Here is a 20788-nt window from a genome sequence, read left to right on the forward strand (position 1 = left end):
CATCAGTTTTACAGATGAAGAAACTGAGGCAAAGAAAGATTAACAACAGTTCATAGGAGAATGCAATAGGTTACAAGAGATGGAATTTTGAGTACCGATGTTTTAATGATGCAACTATATGTATAATTCCAGTCCTATCCAGCAATTCATACGTGAACAAATACCCCCCAGAAAAATTCCTGGGAATTACTGACAAGGTGTCATTACTCTTCTTTCAAAATACTGTTAACTATTCTTTTCCTTACCTAAATACTCTCAGAATTGTCTAAAGTGGTGTCTGATGGCTAGCCATTTAGAAGCATGGGAAATAATTGAAGAAAAATGAAAAGCCTTACATTATAATAGCTGCTTTATTTCATCTAGGAGCACTGATTTTTTTTTTTCATGATTCTTTCCCTGTCTCTCTCCACATCCAATCCATCCATCCATCCATCCACCCTAAGAGAGTACTGGAGTTGTCTTTATTTAGGCCTTGTGTACTTGTGCAAATTATTAACATGCATTTTATATATCTTTTGAGGGATCTTTTTGTCCCGTTATACTGCTTACTGGTTACTGTTGATACATAAGTAAGCTATTACCTTTTGTGAATTTATCTTGTATCCCAGTAGTTGACTGAACTCTGATTAGTTTTTAAAAATTTTAGAGTTGATACTATTGGGTTTTGAGTAGCCCTGATATCGTTTTGTCCAAATAATGGTAATTTTGTTTCCTTATTTCTAAAGTTATAATTGGCCCAAACACCTCCAAATGGTTTTAAAGTAATGGTACCTGTGTGCATTCTGTCTTATTGTTGATTTAAATAAAAGTAATCCTGATATTCCCTTTAAAGACATTTTTGAGATGTGGAAGAAGTATTTTTCTGTTCCTACAACTGGTCATTAATTTTATTGAATGTCTTATAAATGCCCACTGAGAATACAGTGGTCTATTTTATTATATCTATTGATATGAAGCACGCCCATTTCCTAGATCATCATCTAGTGCTTATGAAAGTTTACTCTTTCAGTATGATGTTCAGTTGTTTTTTGCTAAAACTTTATTTAGGTTTTCATACTATATTCATGAAATCGATTCATATTTACTAATTATTTGTTACCTTGCCAGGTTTTGTTCTCAGGAATATGCTAACCTTACAAAATAAATTGAAAAGATTTAAAACTTTTTATATTGTCAAATAGTCTATATAACAATTTATCTATTTCTTAAAATCTTAAAAAAAATTACCAGTAAAATTCTAGCCTTAGAATCTTTTTATTTGTGGGGGAAACGGGGGGGGGGCTGTTACTAATTTACAGTTTTTCATGATTATGAATCTACTTAGCTTTTTAAATTCTTATTAATTTTGATCACTTATATACTCCCCCAAATTTTCTACTTAATTGGGTTTTCATATATATGACTTGAACATGGAATATTCTGTTTATTTTTAATTCTTTCTCACCCATTACGTTCTCTTTCTCATTTCTAATTTTAGCTGCTTTAACCTTTATTCTTCATTAATATTTTCCAGAGCTTGTCTATTGCTTTTGGACATTGCTCCATCCATCCATTTATTCTTCCATCTCCTTAATATATAGTTGTTTTGTTACTTTCTTTCCTAAAATTTACAAGGGTGTGAAAAAGATGAAAAGGAATGTGTATTTTCTATTTTTAGGATCAATTTTTTATGTGTATCTGTTACTTCCATTATAAAATAGTATTAAATTGTGTTTCTGATTTTTGGCAAATGATCTGTTGATGGTTGAAAGAGGAGCTCTCAGACTACATGACAATTTAGTTTCTCATTTTCTATTTGTTTTTGACTTGATATATTTTAATGGTACATTAATTGGAATATTATGATTTATGATTATTACCCCTGCATGGCAGGGCAAACTTTTTTCAAAATAAATTTACCTTTTTTACTCTTAAAGTTTGCCTTGAATTCTTATTATTTTTTAAATTAGTAATTGTTACCGTGTTTCTTTTTGTTGAATTTGACTGATAAATATTTGCACATCTTTTCATTTACAGCCTTGGTTTTTGTTGTAACTCCGCTGTCTTCATGGGTTTTAATTCAAGTTACATGTTACTTGGTTTGACTGCTGCTCGTCTTCTTATAAATTTAAATCTTACTGGGTTTCCACTAGGGGTGGATTGGACCATTCATCTTAACAAACATTGTACGTAATAAACGCAGCCCTGGGATACTAATCATACCCTAGGTAGGAACTGAGACTCTAGGATGCCTGGCTGAGCAAACAATGAGTTAGTGAAATAAACTCAACTTCAACTCTTTTGCGCATTTCCCCGTTTCCAATAGGCATTGGAGAATCTTTGTTTTTTCATCCCCAAATAGCTTTGTGGGAGGGGCTGGGCTTCAGGGATGTATGCTCAAGATGAATAATATTAATTCCCCTGGTCTAATCCCCAACTTTTGTGGACTCATTACTGGATGTATTCTCTAAAGGATCCTTCCAAGTCAGTTTATATTTTGAATTTGGACAAGATATAAAATTTATAAGACACTCTAAGTGGGAGATGTTTACAAACGCAGCGTGTCACCACAGGCAGTGTTTGAATGAGTGCTTTACCTCAGTTCTGTATTTAAAATGCACACAAAACCTCTTACAGAATTTTGTGTTGTAAAATAACTGCTATTGTCAAACTTTTAGTCCTCATACCTAAGTAATTCTATGAAATAAATCAAGTCACGGTGACCATATTGTATTATTATACACAAAGGATTTCTTTCAAAGATACTCTTTTCTGCCACTGAGAGCTGGGAAATATATCAGGTCTCAAGCTCTCAAGCAGCTGCTGTCACTAGACTGAGATTGTGGCCTGTGGGAGATAAATCACACCGAAGGCAGCCAGTTCAGTGAGTCGCAGATTGGTTGTCACTGCTAAACCTCTTATTGCTTCCAGTGACTTTTATCCACACACATTCTAATTCATCATAGATCCAATCCCATAAAACGTGTGAAGCTCTATAGCTTGGCTCTATACATTCCTCATTTCTAAAGTATCTGCCGCACATCAGGTTTATCAAAGCATATCTATTTAAACATCCTTACAATATACAGGGAACTTCTGGGGTGTTTAGGTTCGACAGTTTCTAACTACAGTCAGTCTCCATAATGGAATATGTCTAAGTCCAAAAGTTAGCTTATCAAGGCAAGCCAAATTATCCTTGAACGTTCTTAAAAGCATACTTAAATTCCCAGGCCCTTAAATCCTTAGGTACCAGCCAAAAATGTTCTTTCATTTCTCTTGAATTTGGGGGCTATTATCTCCTTTTTCCTGTCAGTGGAAGCTTAGATATATTTAAAAGCTGAGAAAGAAAGATTCTATACTGGGAACTGGGTGAATGATGTAATCTCTTTTTTCTCTCTCTCTCTCTTTTTTCCTTTTTTTTTGCATGGAGTGGAATTTTTTTTTTTTTTGCATGGAGTGGAATTCTGTTGGTTAAACATGGCTATGATAGAATGCTACCATAGACATATTGTCGGGACTGTGTCTCTTCCTATTACTGTGCATATATAAAATTTATGTACACGTAACTACATACATTCTTACCTACATAGGCACAACTACATATGGAGACATCTAGATATAGCCCAAAGGGAGAGAGCACAACGTTCCTGGAAGAGGGACCAGTGTGTGCAAAATCTTGTGGTGGGAGGGAACATGGCAAATACTAAAAACTGATGTGAAAAGAAACCAGAAAATGGGGAACAGAAAGTTAAGTAACTCATGCAAGGACATCACCTAGTAAGCAATAGAATCTAGACCTCACCTGTATCTGAACCCAAATCCCCTGCTTCTCTAATTACACCACACTCTGCCTATAACCAAGATTTGCTTGGCAAACAATGGACTTAAGTGGATGCCTTTTACTGCTGACTTACTTATACAACTCTGATTTGTCCCATGGAACAAAGCCTGTATATGATCCATATTTCTCCTTTGTGATGTGTCAATTTGCTTTGGACAGTTGGCTTAATAAGCTTTTCTGAATGCTATACATTCTGACTGTGCAGAAACCTACAACTGCTCTTGAGACAGGACGGAAAGGGGCAGGATACAACCACTAGATAAATGAAGAAGGGGTGCAGCCCTTAGGATGTGATAAAAACTGGCTGGAACCGGCTGAAACCAAGGTGGCATGGAGAACAGTCTGGTCCTTGACCTCTAGCTCATTATACCTTCATTATAATACTGAAAGTGGCCCAATTCCTGGAGATCCTCACCCTTTCCTGGAATAGCAAGAACATTCCTCCTACTCCTTAGCACGTGATATTACTCAGCCCACAAAAAAAAGACCAACCCCACGCCCTGGGGCCACTCTCACTTTCTGAGCAGGACCGCATTCTGCCTATGGAATGTGTCCCTCTAAATAAATTTGCTTTCACTTTACTTTGGCTCGCTCTTGAATTCTTTCCTGCTTGAAGCCAAGGACCCTCACTTGGAGGTCTGTCCCAAGGACTCGAGCGGGTCCCTGGACGTGACAATTTCCTCTCCTCCAGCACTGTCAGCACACTGCTTTGGCATGACACGCAAGTCTACACAACACATCTGATCTAAATTGGAGCTTTTGGATTTTCCCAAAAAGGTGTGTATTTTTTTTTTTTTTTTACAGTGAATGAATATTGAATACCCAGAGTCGTCTCAATGACAAGTGGCTGAAACAGCTGAAAGCTGCCAGTTAGATTTTCCATTTTCTAAACTACCCACCCTCTTTTTAAAACATGGCTCCTACACTATCCAGCTTTCTAAGCAACTTTCCCAGTTACCGGCTTCTCCCTCACATTTTGTTGCTTTTGAAAACAGGGGATATATCTATGAACACACTGGGATAAAAGACAAGCAGACTCCTAGGTCTTAACGTGAATGCTGCAGTGAATACACAGAGGACAAGAGCTGTTATATGATTCCCTTCTCATGCAACAGGAAAGCAATTTACTTAATTGCTTGTGCTTAAGGGTAATGTCATCTTGTATGGCTTACATTTTATACTGATGGGAGAATACTAAGTTACTAATGGCACAAGTCAATAAAAAAATTCATAGGCCATGAATGAACATGTTAGAAAAAGACCAGAACTGGCAAGTGACAGGTTTAATTCATGCAGTTTCATGTTTCAGATACGTGATTCCTGTAGAGAGATGACTGACTCAATACCTTACGTAGAACCTATCAAGTAACACAGGAGCAGTTAAGTTACAGTATTATCTTGAATATTCTTAATTCCAAGACCCTCTTAGAGAAAGCAGCCATCTAGCTCAGTCTCAGTGACATGTTTGTTTGAGGATATTTGATGCATATTAAAATCAAACTGCTGGGACTTCCCTGATGGTCCAGTGGTAAAGAATCCACCCTACAATGCAGGGGACTCGGGTTCCATCCCTGGTCAGGAAGCTAAGATCCCACATGCCGCGGGGCAACTAAGCCCGCACACCACAACTACTCAGCTCGCGACTCAACTAGAGAGCCTGCGTGCTGCAAACTACAGGGCCCACAAGCTCTGGAACCCGCACGCCACAACTAGAGAAGAGAAAACCGGCACGCCACAACTAGAGAGAAGCCCGGGAGCATCAACGAAAGATCCTGCACGCCACAACTAAGACCCGACACAGCCAAAAATAAATTTAAAAAAATAAATAAATAATAAATAAATCTTTAAAAAAAACCAAATCAAATCAAAGTACTTTGGGTTTTTAGTCTTTTAATGTATATTTCTTTAGCATTAGCGCAGGCGAAGGACATTGTATTGGATACAATATTATCAGCAGTTCACAATCGAGGAGATAAATCACAGTATTATCTACATTATACAGCAAAGGCAATTAATGTTTCAAATCAAATTCTTTATGAATTAAAGTTAGGGCAAGAGCTGGGTTACAGCAGTGAAGGTAACATTCTAGCCTTTTCTTTTTTCCCTTGACTCCTCTCCAAGGAAAGGCAAATGATAAACCCTAAGTACGGAGTAAAGAGTTGGCTGAGGATACTGGCATATGCCTTTTCCTGTTGTCACAGAAAAAATCAGTGACTTAGAAAAAAAAAGCATTTAAAGCAATAGTAAAAGAAATGTCAATGGTTTGCAGCAATTGGTGAAGTTCTTGAAAGCCTTGAATCAGTCAGAACAATTTGGAAAACTAGAACTTCGAAAATGGAGTAAGCCAGATGATAGAACAGAGAAACAGCATTGAAATTGTACTTAATTGTGGCTAGGTATCTAAATATCGCCTTTTTTTTTTTTTAAAGACCAGCTGTAGTGGGTCACTAGGGCTGCTGTAACAAAGTAACACAAACTGGATGGCTTCAAACCACAGGACTTTATCCTCTTAGAGTTCTGGAGTCTGCAAATCTGAAATCAAGCTCTCTCTCCCAAATTTCTAGGGTAAGACCCTTCTTCCCTGCCTCTTCTAGGTTCTGGCAGCCCCAGGCATTCTGTGGCTGGTGCCTCCATCTTCACAGGGCCATCTTCCTTGTGTCTATGTTCTCCTCTCTGTGTGTTTGTCTGTGCCTAAATTTCCCTCCTCTTACAAGGACAACAGTCATATTGGATTACGGCCCATCCTATTCCAGTATGACATCATCATAACTTCACTACATATATCTGCAACAACCCTTTCCAAATAAGGTCACATTCTGAGGTACTAGTGTAAAGGACAGACTCTTCTGTATCTCCTTTACAGTCAATACTATACACACACTCGGAACACGTCACATTTCTGACACCTGAGGTGTGTGTTTTCCACACCAAGCAATTCTCCACCACCAGGTGGTGGGGGGTCCCAAAAGTCAATTCAATTCTGACACTATCTGCCTGGAGTTAGCATCAGATCCAGAAGTTAAGGGCTCAGTCCCCTGAGACTGGCCCCTCTTCAGACAACAACTGCAAGTCTCAGACTGTCATTTGTACTTCCGACCAACCACTTACAAATTGAGGTTCCCATGACACTCTCCTTGGGTTCAGTAATTTGCTAGAATGGCTCACAGAACTCAGGGTAACATTTATTTACTTTATGATACTTTATGTATCATAAAGGATACATATAAACAGCCAGATGAAGAGATACATAGGGTGAGATCCAGAAGGGTTCCAAGTGCAAGAGCTTCTATCCCAGTGGAGTTGGAGTGTGTCACCCACCTCGCATGTAGATATGTTCACCAACCCAGAAGCTCTCCGTGATGAAAAGTACTTTACTTTTGGGATTTTTATGGAAGCTTCATCACATAGGCCTGATCCATCATAAATTCACTGCCCAGCCCCTCCCTCCTTCCTGAAGGAGGGAGGGGCTGGGCAGTGAATTTATGATCGATGGGGAGTGCTGAAGGTTCCATGTTTCTAATCATGGCTTGGTCTTTCTGGTGACCATCCTGAAACTATCCAGGAGCCCACAGCGTCACTTCATTAGGACAAAAACACATTTCATCATGCAGGAAATTCCAAGGGTTTTAGGAGGTCTGTGCCAGGATCCAGGGAAAGAGGCTAATAATCCTATTATTATTAGCCTCTACCACAATCCTATCACAACTAGGCCTTAGGATTTGAACTTATCTTTTGAGGAAACATAATTCAAGTCCTAACACAATCCTTTCAAGTTGCACACAATCCTAACACATTAATAGACCCCATGTATACACATATATACATTTAAGAAGAAATATTGGTGGTGTTTTTTTTTGTTTTTTTTTTTGACCTGGCCATGTGGCTTGCAGGATCTTAGTTCCCCGACCAGGGATTGAACCCGGGCCATGGCAGTGAAAGTGCCAATTCCCAACCACTGGACCACCAGGGAATTCCCAAGAAATATTGTTAAATAAATATAGCTGAATTGACCATCATATCGTTTTGTCCATAAGGAGAAAACCCAGACTCTACTATGATGTACCACTGACATCTTAGCCAAAATGAACGAAGCTAAACCTTGTGTCAAAGAAAACAGGCCTGCAAGGGAAACTGGCCTCGTGATGATGGATTCACAGACATGTGGCCAGGTGCAAGGCCTGCTGTTAGTCTGTGCGGTTCACAACACTGCGTTCCTTCTTAACAGTTCTCCTCAAGGTGTCCATTTTCCCTTGAAATCTGTAATTCTTCCTCACATAGAACCATCGCAAACGAGGAGGCAGAATGAAACAAGAGAAAGTATTTGTGTTTTGGGGACTCACAGATCTAGGCTTGGATGTAAGTTCCACCACTAGCTAGCTCAGTGACTCTGGACAAGTTAATATCTTTACAAATCCTTAGTTTATGCACCTGTAAAAGGGCAATGCTTACCACTGACATCCAGTGTCATTGCAACGATTAACTGGGATGAAGCACCTGGCCTGATACATGGAAGGCATTTAGCAAATGTGACTCCGTTCAACTTCATAATATATCACGTTGAAAATAAACACTTGTATAAGAACACTTTCCCTTCTGTGGAATACTAATGACAAAAGTATCGTGCAAAATAACATTTAATATAAACACAGCAAACATCGATTTTAATTAAAATTACAGTTTACGGGTTGAAGTAAATATGCTCACTTTCTGGTAATTACTATAATAAAATTAGATCATTACAGAATCGCAACCCCCGACTCACTCACAGAACAGACATTACTGGAGTAACACATATGTGCCTGATGTTTCTTTAGGGACAATATGTCAGAGACACATGTAAAAATCATGAGGAAAGTGTCACAACTTACCCCACCGACTTTCTCAAAGTGAGATCCATCTTTCTTAAAATCTGTGAGGGCCCCATTGAAATACCAGGTAAACATGATGTCTAATAGGGGGTCGTGTTGCACCTGGCAGGGCAAAATGACACTTTCGCCCACTGAGACATCCATGTTGGATGGTGCCAAAGTTATTCTTGTTGGTTCTATTGGGGAAATAATAAAGTTTTAATTAAAACTTCAGCATTTTTATTTTGATGAAAGCAATTTTCAACAGGCAGACTGTTAATCTAACTTATAGTAGGTATGTGTGTATAGACATACATATGTGTCTATATACATATATATACCTCTGTATCACGAAAAGCCTTCAAGATGGAAAGAGACATTTTGATGCAGACCCATAACATATTTCATTGGATACACAAATTCTTGTTAAATGAATTAGGGTATCTAAATTTATGGGATATAGAAGTTTAAAAATTGAAGTCACCTGTAAACAAGGGTTATAATACTACTACAAAATCAATTTCATTTTAGCTTTATTGCTTCATGAAATATACCGGTAGAAATAGAAACCACTGTATTTTCAATGACTGGAAAATGTATTACTACCAAAATTTAAATAGACTCAAACTTTTGAAAGACTACAAAAATGATGTTTAGAATAGGCAGAATACTAAGTTAAAATGTTAATTAATTTGTTTTTTCCCAAATGCAAATGTCCTTTCTATCATCACCATAGTCCTTCCATAGTTGGGAATTAAGCTTCCCTTCACTCCACTTTTCCATCGCTGCTCCCCATTTCTTTGCTCCATGTTGTAGCAAAAGTCTTCAAAAGAGGCATTTATTATGTTTTCTACAACAACAATCTTCTGATCTTCCTCCTACCCAAACCTGTGCAACCTCAAGCCTTTCCCATCTCAGTTGTTTTGACTGTTATTCTTCCTGTTGTGCACCAAACACTCTGCAGGCATCCTTCTCTTTCTTTCTCTCAGACCTCACAGTCAGTTTGTCAGCAACGCCTACTGACTCTACATGCAGAATATATGGAGAATCGAATCCCTTCCCATCAACTGCTCTGCTGCCACCCTCATCAGGGTCATTATCACTCCCGCCTGGATTACTGCAATGTCTCCTGAGGTTCCTCCCACTTCTACTCTTGACTCCCCACAGTCTGTTCTCAACAGAGCAGCTAGAGTAACCCCTTAAAAATATATTTCCCATCATTTCATTCCTCTGCTCAAAACTGTGCACTAGCCTCTACTTTTCATTCCAACTAAAAGCTGACATCCTAACAAGGTCTACAAAACCTCCACACGATTGTCCCCAAGAAATCTACTGAACTCCATCTCCATGAAATCTTTGTTCACATCTCTCCTTCTCTGATCACTTGGGTTCATGCTCCAGCTTACTTCTCCCAAACACTCCTCTGTATTTTACAATCGTTTGCAATTTCTTTTCTTCTAAGAATTTCCTTCCCTTATATTCCTACCACTTATTTTCTTTCTACCTTTGGTAGAAGGTAAGTTTCATGTGGGCAGCATTCTTTGTCAGTTTGTTACTGAATAACCCAAGCACCCGGCACATGGTACATACTCAATGCTTTTCTTCAATGAATAAATGAACAAAACACATCCACAATTCTAAGTGACTCTTCGATAGCAAGGGTTATTCCATGGACTCAAACATCTCCAGAAAATATCAAAGATAATGGAAAAGGAGAAAGTGTACCCAAAAGATTTGACATACTAGAATAGCACGAAATAAAAGCAGACCAGCCGCATATGCTATTTATAATTCTACTGACCATTTTGGCAGCATAGTAAGTCATGTGTCCCTGGTACACACTGTGGTGTATAAAGAAATATTAAGGATTGTTCCCTTGACTTTCACTTGTTAGAGAAAACACAAGTGCAAACGTAAGGTCGACCTTTGTAGTGCACTGCATATTGTGAAAAACATTTTTTCCTTTGATCTTAATAACATACCACACAGTGTATCTCCATGTAAAGCAATCTTTCAGAAATGCACCTACCTGTAACAACCAAGTGTGTTGTGCCATTTGCTTTCCCAAACTGGTTTTCTGCTATGCAGGTATAAATTCCAGCATCAGCTTTAGTCACATTGGCAATTTTGAGTCCTCCATCTTTTAAAAAATAAATTCTAAAGATACAAATGAGACGAATAAATGTATACTAGTCACTTTTTTTCAAAATAAATAGAGTTTTTGTTAACAGAAGTATTGTCTTAAGCTACTATATTTAAGGCAACATAAACCAGCCCTTAGCCTCCTTGGGTCTAAAGAAAATTAAAAGAAAATTTATACACACATGCACACAGCTGACTAAAAAAGAAGCTCTACCAATTCAAACATTTCTTGATATGTTTACACAGTTTTACTTAACAGCATTACTTAACATTACATCGGGTTTTGGGGATGCCTTTATCTATTAAGTGTGAAATGTTTTCCAAAAATATATGGTGAGGTAGATTACTCATGGGTTAGCCGTATCAATTTGGAGAAAATAAGAAGTAGACATGACACTATTTTCCATAAATCTGAAAGTTTATGAGAAATGAGAAACCCCCTGGTGTTTCATTATGAACTTGAGAGAGTCAGATCTAACCTAGTATAAATCCATATTTTGCAACAGAACATCTGCATGGTCACCCATGAACTACTGCAAAAATGTGGGCAACGTAAATGAACACATCTGAGTTTCTGAGCATACGCTTAAAGTACTTAAAGCTTTTGGTCTAACTAATTAACTAAGGAAACAGAAATGAACTTTACATGAGCTAGATGCTATGAGAGTCTCTGAGATCATGGTGTGAGCAAGACAGGAAGTCCCCACCTAAGAAGAACTACAATCCTGCAGCCTGTGGAACAAAAACCAAATTCACAGAAAGATAGACAAGATGAAAAGTCAGAGGGCTATGTACCACATGAAGGAACAAGATAAAACCCCAGAAAAACAACTAAATGAAGTGGAGATAGGCAACCTTCCAGAAAAAGAATTCAGAATAATAATAGTGAAGATGATCCAGGACCTCGGAAAAACAATGGAGGCAAAGATCGAGAAGATGCAAGAAACGTTTAACAAAGATCTAGAAGAATTAAAGAACAAACAAACAGAGATGAACAATACAATAATTGAAATGAAAACTAAACTAGAAGGAATCAATAGCAGAATAACTGAGGCAGAAGAATGGATAAGTGACCTGGAAGACAGAACGGTGGAATTCACTGCTGCAGAACAGACTGAAGAAAAAAGAATGAAAAGAAATGAAGACAGCCTAAGAGACCTCTGGGACAACATTAAACGCAACAACATTCACATTATAGGGGTCCCAGGAGGAGAAGAGAGAGAGAAAGGACCCAAGAAAATATTTGAAGAGATTATAGTTGAAAACTTCCCTAACATGGGAAAGGAAATAGCCACCCAAGTCCAGGAAGCACAGAGAGTCCCATACAGGATAAACCCAAGGAGAAACACATCGAGACACATAGTAATCAAATTGGCAAAAATTAAAGACAAGCAAAAATTAAAGACAAACAAAAATTATTGAAAGCAGCAAGGGAAAAACGACAAATAACATACAAGGGAACCCCCATAAGGTTAACAGCTGATTTCTCAGCAGAAACTTTACAAGCCAGAAGGGAGTGGCGTAATATACTTAAAGTGATGAAAGGGAAGAACCTACAACCAAGATTACTCTACCCAGGAAGGATCTCATTCAGATTTGACAGAGAAATCAAAAGCTTTAAAGACAAGCAAAAGCTAAGAGAATTCAGCACCACCAAACCAGCTCTACAACAAATGCTAAAGGAACTTCTCTAAGTGGGAAACACAAGAGAAGAAAAGGACCCACAAAAACAAACCCAAAACAATTAAGAAAATGGTCATAGGAACATACATATTGATAATTACCTTAAACGTGAATGGATTAAATGCTCCAACCAAAAGACACAGGCTTGCTGAATGGATACAAAAACAAGACCCATATATATATGCTGTCTACAAAAGACCCACTTCAGACCTAGGGACACATACAGACTGAAAGTGAGGGGATGGAAAAAGATATTCCATGCAAATGGAAATCAAAAGAAAGCTGGAGTAGCAATACTCATGTCAGATAAAATAGACTTTAAAATAAAGAATGTTACAAGAGACAAGGAAGGACACTACATAATGATCAAAGGATCAATCCAAGAAGAAGATATAACGATTATAAATATATATGCACCCAACACAGGAGCACCTCAATACATAAGGAAACTGCTAACAGCTATAAAAGAGGAAATCGACAATAACACAATAATAGTGGGGGACTTTAACACCTCACTTACACCAATGGACAGATCATCCAAACAGAAGATTAATAAGGAAACACAAGCTTTAAATGATACAATAGACCAGATAGATATAATTGATATTTATAGGACATTCCATCCAAAAACAGCAGTTGACATGTTCTTCTCAAGTGCACACGGAACATTCTCCAGTATAGTTCACATCTTGGGTCACACATCGAGCCTCAGTAAATTTAATAAAACTAAAATCATACCAAACCAAATTGTGGCCTTTTCTGACCACAATGCTATGAGATTAGAAGTCAATTACATGGGAAAAAAACGTAAAAAACACATTACTGTTTTTTAACAATAACACATTGTTAAAACAATGTTTAACAATAACACATTGCTAAAACAACACATTGTTTTATTGTTAATAAAACAATACATTACTAAATAACCAAGAGATCACTGAAGAAATCAAAGAGGAAATTAAAAAATACCTAGATACAAATCACAATGAAAACACGATGATCCAAAACCTATGGGATGTGGCAAAAGCAGTTCTAAGAGGGAAGTTTATAGCTATACATCCTACCTCAAGAAACAAGAAAAATCTCAAATAAACAATCTAACCTTACATCTAAAGGAACTAGAGAAAGAAGAACAAACAAAACCCAAAGTTAGCAGAAGGAAAGAAATCATAAAGATCAGAGCAGAAATAAATGAAATAGAAACAAAGAAAACAATAGCAAAGATCAATAAAACTAAAAGCTGGTTCTTTGAGAAGATAAACAAAATTGATAAACCAGTAGCCAGACTCATCAAGAAAAAGAGGGAGAGGACTGAAGTCAATAAAATTAGAAATGAAAAAGGAGAAGTTACAACAGACACCGCAGAAATACAAAGCATCCTAAGAGACTACTACAAGCAACTCTATGCCAATAAAATGGAGAGCCTGGAAGAAATGGACAAATTCTTAGAAAGGTATAACCTTCCAAGATTGAACCAGGAAGAAATAGAAAATATGAACAGACCAATCACAAGTAATGAAATTGAAACTGTGATTAAAGGTCTTCCAACAAACAAAAGTCCAGGACCAGATGGCACAGGTGAATTCTATCAACATTTAGAGAAGAACTAACACCCATCCTCCTCAAACTCTTCCAAAACCTGCAGAGGAAGGAACACTCCCAAACTCATTCTATGAGTCCACCATCACCCTGATACCAAAACCAGACAAAGATACTACAAAAAAAAGAAAATTACAGACCAACATCACTGATGAATATAGATGCAAAAATCCTCACCAAATACTAGCAAACAGAATCCAACAGCACATTAAAAGGATCATACACCATGATCAAGTGGGATTTATCCCAGGGATGCAAGGATTCTTCAATACATGCAAATCAATCAATGTGATACACCATATTAACAAACTGAAGAATAAAAACCATATGATCATCTCAATAGATGCAGAAAAAGCTTTTGAGAAAATTCAACACCCATTTATGATAAAAACTCTCCAGAAAGTGGGCATAGAGGGAAACTACCTCAATATAATAAAGGCCATATATGACAAACCCACAGCAAACATCATTCTCAATGGTGAAAAACTGAAAGCATCTCCTCTAAGATCAGGAACAAGACAAGGATGTCCACCCTCACCACTATTATTCAACATAGTTTTGGAAGTCCTAGCCACAGCAATCAGAGAAGAAAAAGAAATAAAAGGAATCCAAATCGGAAAAGAAGAAGTAAAGCTGTCACTGTTTGCAGATGACATGATGCTATGTATAGAGAATCCTAAAGATGCCACGAAAACTACTAGAGCTAATCAATGAATTTGGTAAAGTTGCAGGATACAAAATTAATGCACAGAAATCTCTTGCATTCCTGTACACTAATGATGAAAAATCTAAAAGAGAAATTAAGGAAACACTCCCATTTACCACTGCAACAAAAAGAATAAAATACCTAGGAATAAACCTACCTAAGGAGACAAAAGACCTGTATGCAGAAAACTGTAAGACACTGATGAAAGAAATTAAAGATGATACCAACAGATGGAGAGATATACCATGTTCTTGGATTGGAAAAATCAACATTGTGAAAATGACTATACTACCCAAAGCAATCTACAGATTCAATGCAATCCCTATCAAATTACCAATGGCATTTTTTACAGAACTAGAACAAAAAATCTTAAAATTTGTATGGAGACACAAAAGACTCCAAATAGCCAAAGCAGTCTTGAGGGAAAAAAACAGAGCTGGAGGAATCAGGCTCCCTGACTTCAGAGTATACTACAAAGCTACAGTAATCAAGACAATGTGGTACGGGCACAAAAAAAGAAATATAGATCAATGGAAAAAGATAGAGAGTCCAGAGAGAAACCCACGCACCTATGGTCAACTAATCTATGACAAAGGAGGCAAAGATATACAATGGAGAAAAGACAGTCTCTTCAATAAGTGGTGCTGGGAAAACTGGACAGCTACATATAAAAGAATGAAATTAGAACACTCCCTAACACCATACACAAAAATAAACTCAAAATGGATTCGAGACCTAAATGTAAGACCGGACACTATAAAACTCTTAGAGGAAAACATAGGAAGAACACTCTTTGACATAAATCACAGCAAGATCTTTTTTGATCCACCTCCTAGAGTAATGGAAATAAAAACAAAAATAAACAAATGGGACCTAATGAAACTTGAAAGTTTTTGCACAGCAAAGGAAACCATAAACAAGACAACCCTCAGAATGGGAGAAAATATTTGCAAACGAATCAACGGACAAAGGATTAATCTCCAAAATATATAAACAGCTCATGCAGCTCAATATTAAAAAAACAAACAACCCAATCCAAAAATGGGCAGAAGACCTAAATAGACATTTCTCCAAAGAAGACATACAGATGGCCAAGAAGCACATGAAAAGCTGCTCAACATCACTAATTATTAGAGAAATGCAAATCAAAACTACAGTGAGGTATCACCTCACACCAGTTAGAATGGGCATCACCAGAACATCTACAAACAACAAATGCTGGAGAGGGTGTGGAGGAAAGGGAACCCTCTTGCACTGCTGGTGGGAATGTCAATTGATACAGTCACTATGGAGAACAGTACGGAGGTTTCTTAAAAAACGAAAAATAGAATTACCATATGACCCAGCAACCCCACTACTGGGCATATACCCTGAGAAAACCATAATTCAAAAAGACACATGCATCCCAATGTTCATTGCAGCACTATTTACAATAGCCAGGACATGGAAGCAACCTACATGCCCATCGACAGACGAATGGATAAAGGAGATGTGGTTCATATATACAATGGAATATTACTCAGCCATAAAAAGGAATGAAATTGGGTCATTTGTGATGGATGGATGGATCTAGAGAGTGTCATACAGAGTGAAGTAAGTCAGAAAGAGAAAAACAAATATCGTATATTAACGCATATATGTGGAACCTAGAAAAATGGCACAGATGAACCAGTTTGCAGGGCAGAAATTGAGACACAGATGTAGAGAACAAACGTATGGACACCAAGGGGGGTAAGTGGGGGGGCAGGGTGGTGGTGGGATGAATTGGGAGATTGGGATTGACATGTATACACTAATATGTATAAAATAGATAACTAATAGGAAGCTGCTGTATAAAAAAATAAATTAAATAAAATACAAAAATTCAAAAAAAAAAGTCCCCACCTTCATGGAAACAACAGTCTAGTGAGTGGCACAGACAGCAGATGATGAAATAGGTAAATGTGATAAGTTCAGATTTTTGAGACGTATTCAGAAGGGGTGATACCATAAAAGCAATGGCTCTAGGGAGTGTTCCCATGAGAGAGTGCTTCAGAAAAGCCTCTTAGAAAAGGTGTCATTTGAACTGAGAAAGAAGAATGAGAAAGAGTTGACCTGTCATTAGTCTGATTCATGAATCTTTACTGCCCATCTTGTCTACCCAGAATTATTTTTCTTTTCTCTGAATCCCTAAAATCTTTACTATCCATCCCATGCATTTAATGCTTAGAATGCCTTTTATCTTTTATGGTTCACATCTTTGATACATGAGTTTAGTATCTATCCAAACGGATGGTAAACTTCTTAAAAGGTTTGCAACTCCAGCGTCAGCATGGCATGGTATGTGTAAACCGTCAATAAATGCCTCCCAATTCTGGGTGATACAGTAGAGCAGACAGGAAAGATGCTGAGGACATTAGACTAGAGTTGGAGGATCTCAACTCAATCTCTAAATATTACCCCATTTGTTGCAAGATTTTTAGGTGTGTGCCAAAAATGTGATTATTAGGACAAGTTTATGTATCAAACATACACAAGATACGGATTTTATGTTGTATGTATTATGTGTGTGTGTATTTTTCATAGCTTGTGATTCACTTTCGCTTGCATCCTGGTTATATTTTCTTGGGTGAGAAAGTTGTAGGGGAATTGGAGCTGGTGCACAGGGGCCTGTTTATGATCCTGGGTAGAGCTTTCCATGTATGTTAGTTGCTCATGTGATTTTTTTAACATGTCAAGATACATTTCAAATACAAGGGTTTGAGAGCAATGGCCTGGACCGCTAATTAGGGAACACAGAGCACTATATTTCAATTTGAGGAACTACACTGAAGGGTTAAAAATTCCAAGAACTTTCCTAAGAAGCTGTAAAAAAGGTGCTATGTCTGATTTCCTTCGTGAAGTCCTGGCCACTTTGTTGGGTATGAAATGTAATCTGATCACTTTTTGCAAAGAGACTATCAAAAAAAAATTTCTTTATATCTTGTCATAGAGCAGAGATTTTTCTTAAACAGTGTGCAATAATAACTGAAAGAGGAAAGCCTGCAGGGAGGTACACATGAATGAAAGCTTTGGAAATGAAGACTCTTTTGAGAAACATGGGGAGTAAGCTAAGGAAAGAGAAATCTGATCAGTAACCCTGCCTTCCTCCCTCCTGCTCAGCCCAGCCTTAGACCCCTTTCCCTAGCATCCCACTGCCTGAAGGACAAAGACCGCATCCTAAGCCTTAGCCAAATCCTCCCATCAGGACCCCGCCCCTCTAACTACATAAGGCCTCATGAATTCTACCCTTTGTTTGCTCTTCTTCAGTCACACAAGCCTTCTTTTAATTGCTTTTATGCTCTTCTTGTCTTGGGGCCTTTATAAAACCTGTTCCTTATGTCTGATAAATGTGTACTCAACCTTCAGATTTTGGTCACTTCCCTGAACCCATGGGGTGGATTACGTCTTCCTGTACTGATTATAAATCATCTGTGCTTTTGTGATAGCATTTGGCAACTGGCCAATTATATACCTGTGTGCTTATTTGACTAATATTTTTCTCCTCTTGGAAGCTCAGAGACAGTAAGGTCTCTTGAAGCAGGGAGAGTGAATAGTGTCTGGATTACTCACCACTGCATTCCTAGAGCCTTGAACTATTCCTGGCACAGAGGAGATGCTCAAAAATAATGCCTGTTGAATGAATAAGTGACTGTATGCCTTTAAAGAGTCACTGCAGAAGAGATGGGATTAGAGATGGCAGGTTGCAAGGCACTGAGAACTTTACAAATTACAAGGAGGTAAATTCAGAAAGCGTGCAGACTTTTACTCACACGTATATTTACATACATATGCACATACGTATATATGTTCTCTATATAAATGTGTGTGTGTATATATATACACACACAACTATACATATGTGCATAAATATATATGTGGAACAAAGAAAGATGAAGCAGTAGAGGGCTGGATGAAGAGAACTGAACAACTCCTAAGATAAGAGGACTGAAAATACACTTGTACTTTTAAGGAAGATATCAATAAAGGGCAAGGGACTGAAAATAAGGGAAGCACAGGGGAAACGAGGGAGGGAGGAAAGAGAATGAGAGAGAAAACTGGTTGAGAAAAGTCTCAGAGGTGGAAGGAATGAGTATCAACAAAGGCAATGTTCCTGACCCACTCTGACTGCTAATCCTACTTGTCAAATTTTTGGCCAAGATCCCCAAAGAACATAGTCCTTGATCCACAGCACTGCTCAGTAAATTTTACCTACCATTGCTTTAAAAAGAAAGTGCAGATTTGCTAGAGATTTTCCTATGTAAAGAAAGCAAGCCGATATCAGAAAGATGGTTATCAGAAGGTCTTGAAGACATTCAAACGGTGAGGCAACCTTACCTGTTCTGAGATAGAGGGTGGAAATAGAATTGAAAGCTCCAGGAGGCTAGGCAATCAACCACTTCTGAGATTAGTAAGCAATAAAACAAAGTAATGATGTCTCTTGTTGACTGAACAAATATTCAGCTTAAGCTTAGAGCTTCTGATTTGGGTACCACAGAGCAGAGATGGGCAATTTCAGGTATCTTCCCAAGCTATGAACTAGTGTTAACAGTAAACCTTTCACTACAAATATAGAACTATTAGCAATGATGGAAGAACTAGAAATCCTTTAGTGCAGGAGGTTTAATAACTCTAAATGAGCAGGCCTAGCCTCATGACTACAATGAGATAAGAAACAGTTTCAAAGGCAAGGCTAACACCTCGGGAGTCACACACAGAGTCCAAAACAAACATACTGACTCTCAAAGAACGCAAACTCTGTACATTGTAAAATTTTGAGCTAATTGGATATCTTCTTCCTCAATTGGTTCTTCCAGTAAGTTCTAAGAGGCCCACAGGGCATTTCACACAACATAAAAATAAACAATATTGAGTAAATGGATGGAGTAATTGCTTCTCAACAGAAAACCTTCAATAACCCATGCTTCCCTACAGAGATCCAAAGTGAAAATTTTATACCACTTCACTATAAATGAAATTGCTTTCTGAGCTTTCTGGGAACACGTTTTTCTGCAAATGGGTAGAGCTGAAAATGTAGATAACCATGAGTAACTCTAGTCTTGGCACAAAAAGTTAAATGAAGATTTATGAGATTAATATTCAGAAATGTGGTACTCCAGGTTGCTTTGAGAAATGTGCAATTTTAATCACTGTGGCATTTTAACTCCTTGATCAGTTTTATAATATACCTTTATACGTACCCTTTTATTGGTTTTTTCCTTTTGTAGGAAAAGAGGTTAATTATTTCACTTAACTTCACGCAGTCTGTGGTTAGTTTGGGATAAGTAAACTTAATTGCTCTAAGCTGGTCTAATGGTCCATGCTGTAGTTCAGCGATGGAATTGAATTTATGACTGTTAAGAAACCCTGTTTGCTCTGAAAGTAGACTGTTGTCTAGGCAATGTTGACCTATACTGTATGATGACATTTAAACATCCATAATAAGACACTATGTTTTAGAATGAGAAAGGTATGGAGTATTATGCATGCGAGGCAGGATTTCTGAAAACATTCTTTTCCCCCTGCCTATTTTCTGAATATTACAGTAGTTTATTCAACTTGAATTTTAACAAACACACTGCAACTCTACATTTTCTCAGGAAGCTCATCTCAGTGGAGATGAGATCACATGAGATTGTAATGATTAAACTGTTCTATAGAAAATAACAAGGCTATTTTGGACTTCACTTTGTTAGTACATATTGTAAGAGACGGATGTTTAAAATTAGCTACAAGAGAAAAGTACTCCCAATGCATATATTACAGGATAAATAATGACAGTTAAGAAAATGAAATATAAATTGACGAAAACGCATGAGAAAATAAATGCCAGAGACAAAGAGCATATAGTGTATATTTTCATTTACAACCAATCTCACTTCCATATGCTTGGTAAATAACGTCTCCCCCTTGAGTTCAAAGATAACCTACAAATAGTATTTAGGAAAATAATATTAGCATTTTCATTCTTTT

General features: G+C 37.5%; 1 protein-coding gene across 1 annotated transcript in view; it reads right to left on the reverse strand.

The window, feature by feature from the left end:
- CNTN3 (contactin 3) overlaps positions 1-20788 on the reverse strand; it is a 331266-nt gene that overhangs the window by 50737 nt on the left and 259741 nt on the right. The window contains 2 exon segments of the mRNA XM_036867699.1: positions 8689-8864; positions 10697-10824. Coding sequence (XP_036723594.1) covers positions 8689-8864; positions 10697-10824 — 304 coding nt within the window.

The sequence above is a fragment of the Balaenoptera musculus genome, chromosome 11 (assembly GCF_009873245.2).
Source record: "Balaenoptera musculus isolate JJ_BM4_2016_0621 chromosome 11, mBalMus1.pri.v3, whole genome shotgun sequence".
Lineage (NCBI taxonomy): Eukaryota > Metazoa > Chordata > Mammalia > Artiodactyla > Balaenopteridae > Balaenoptera > Balaenoptera musculus.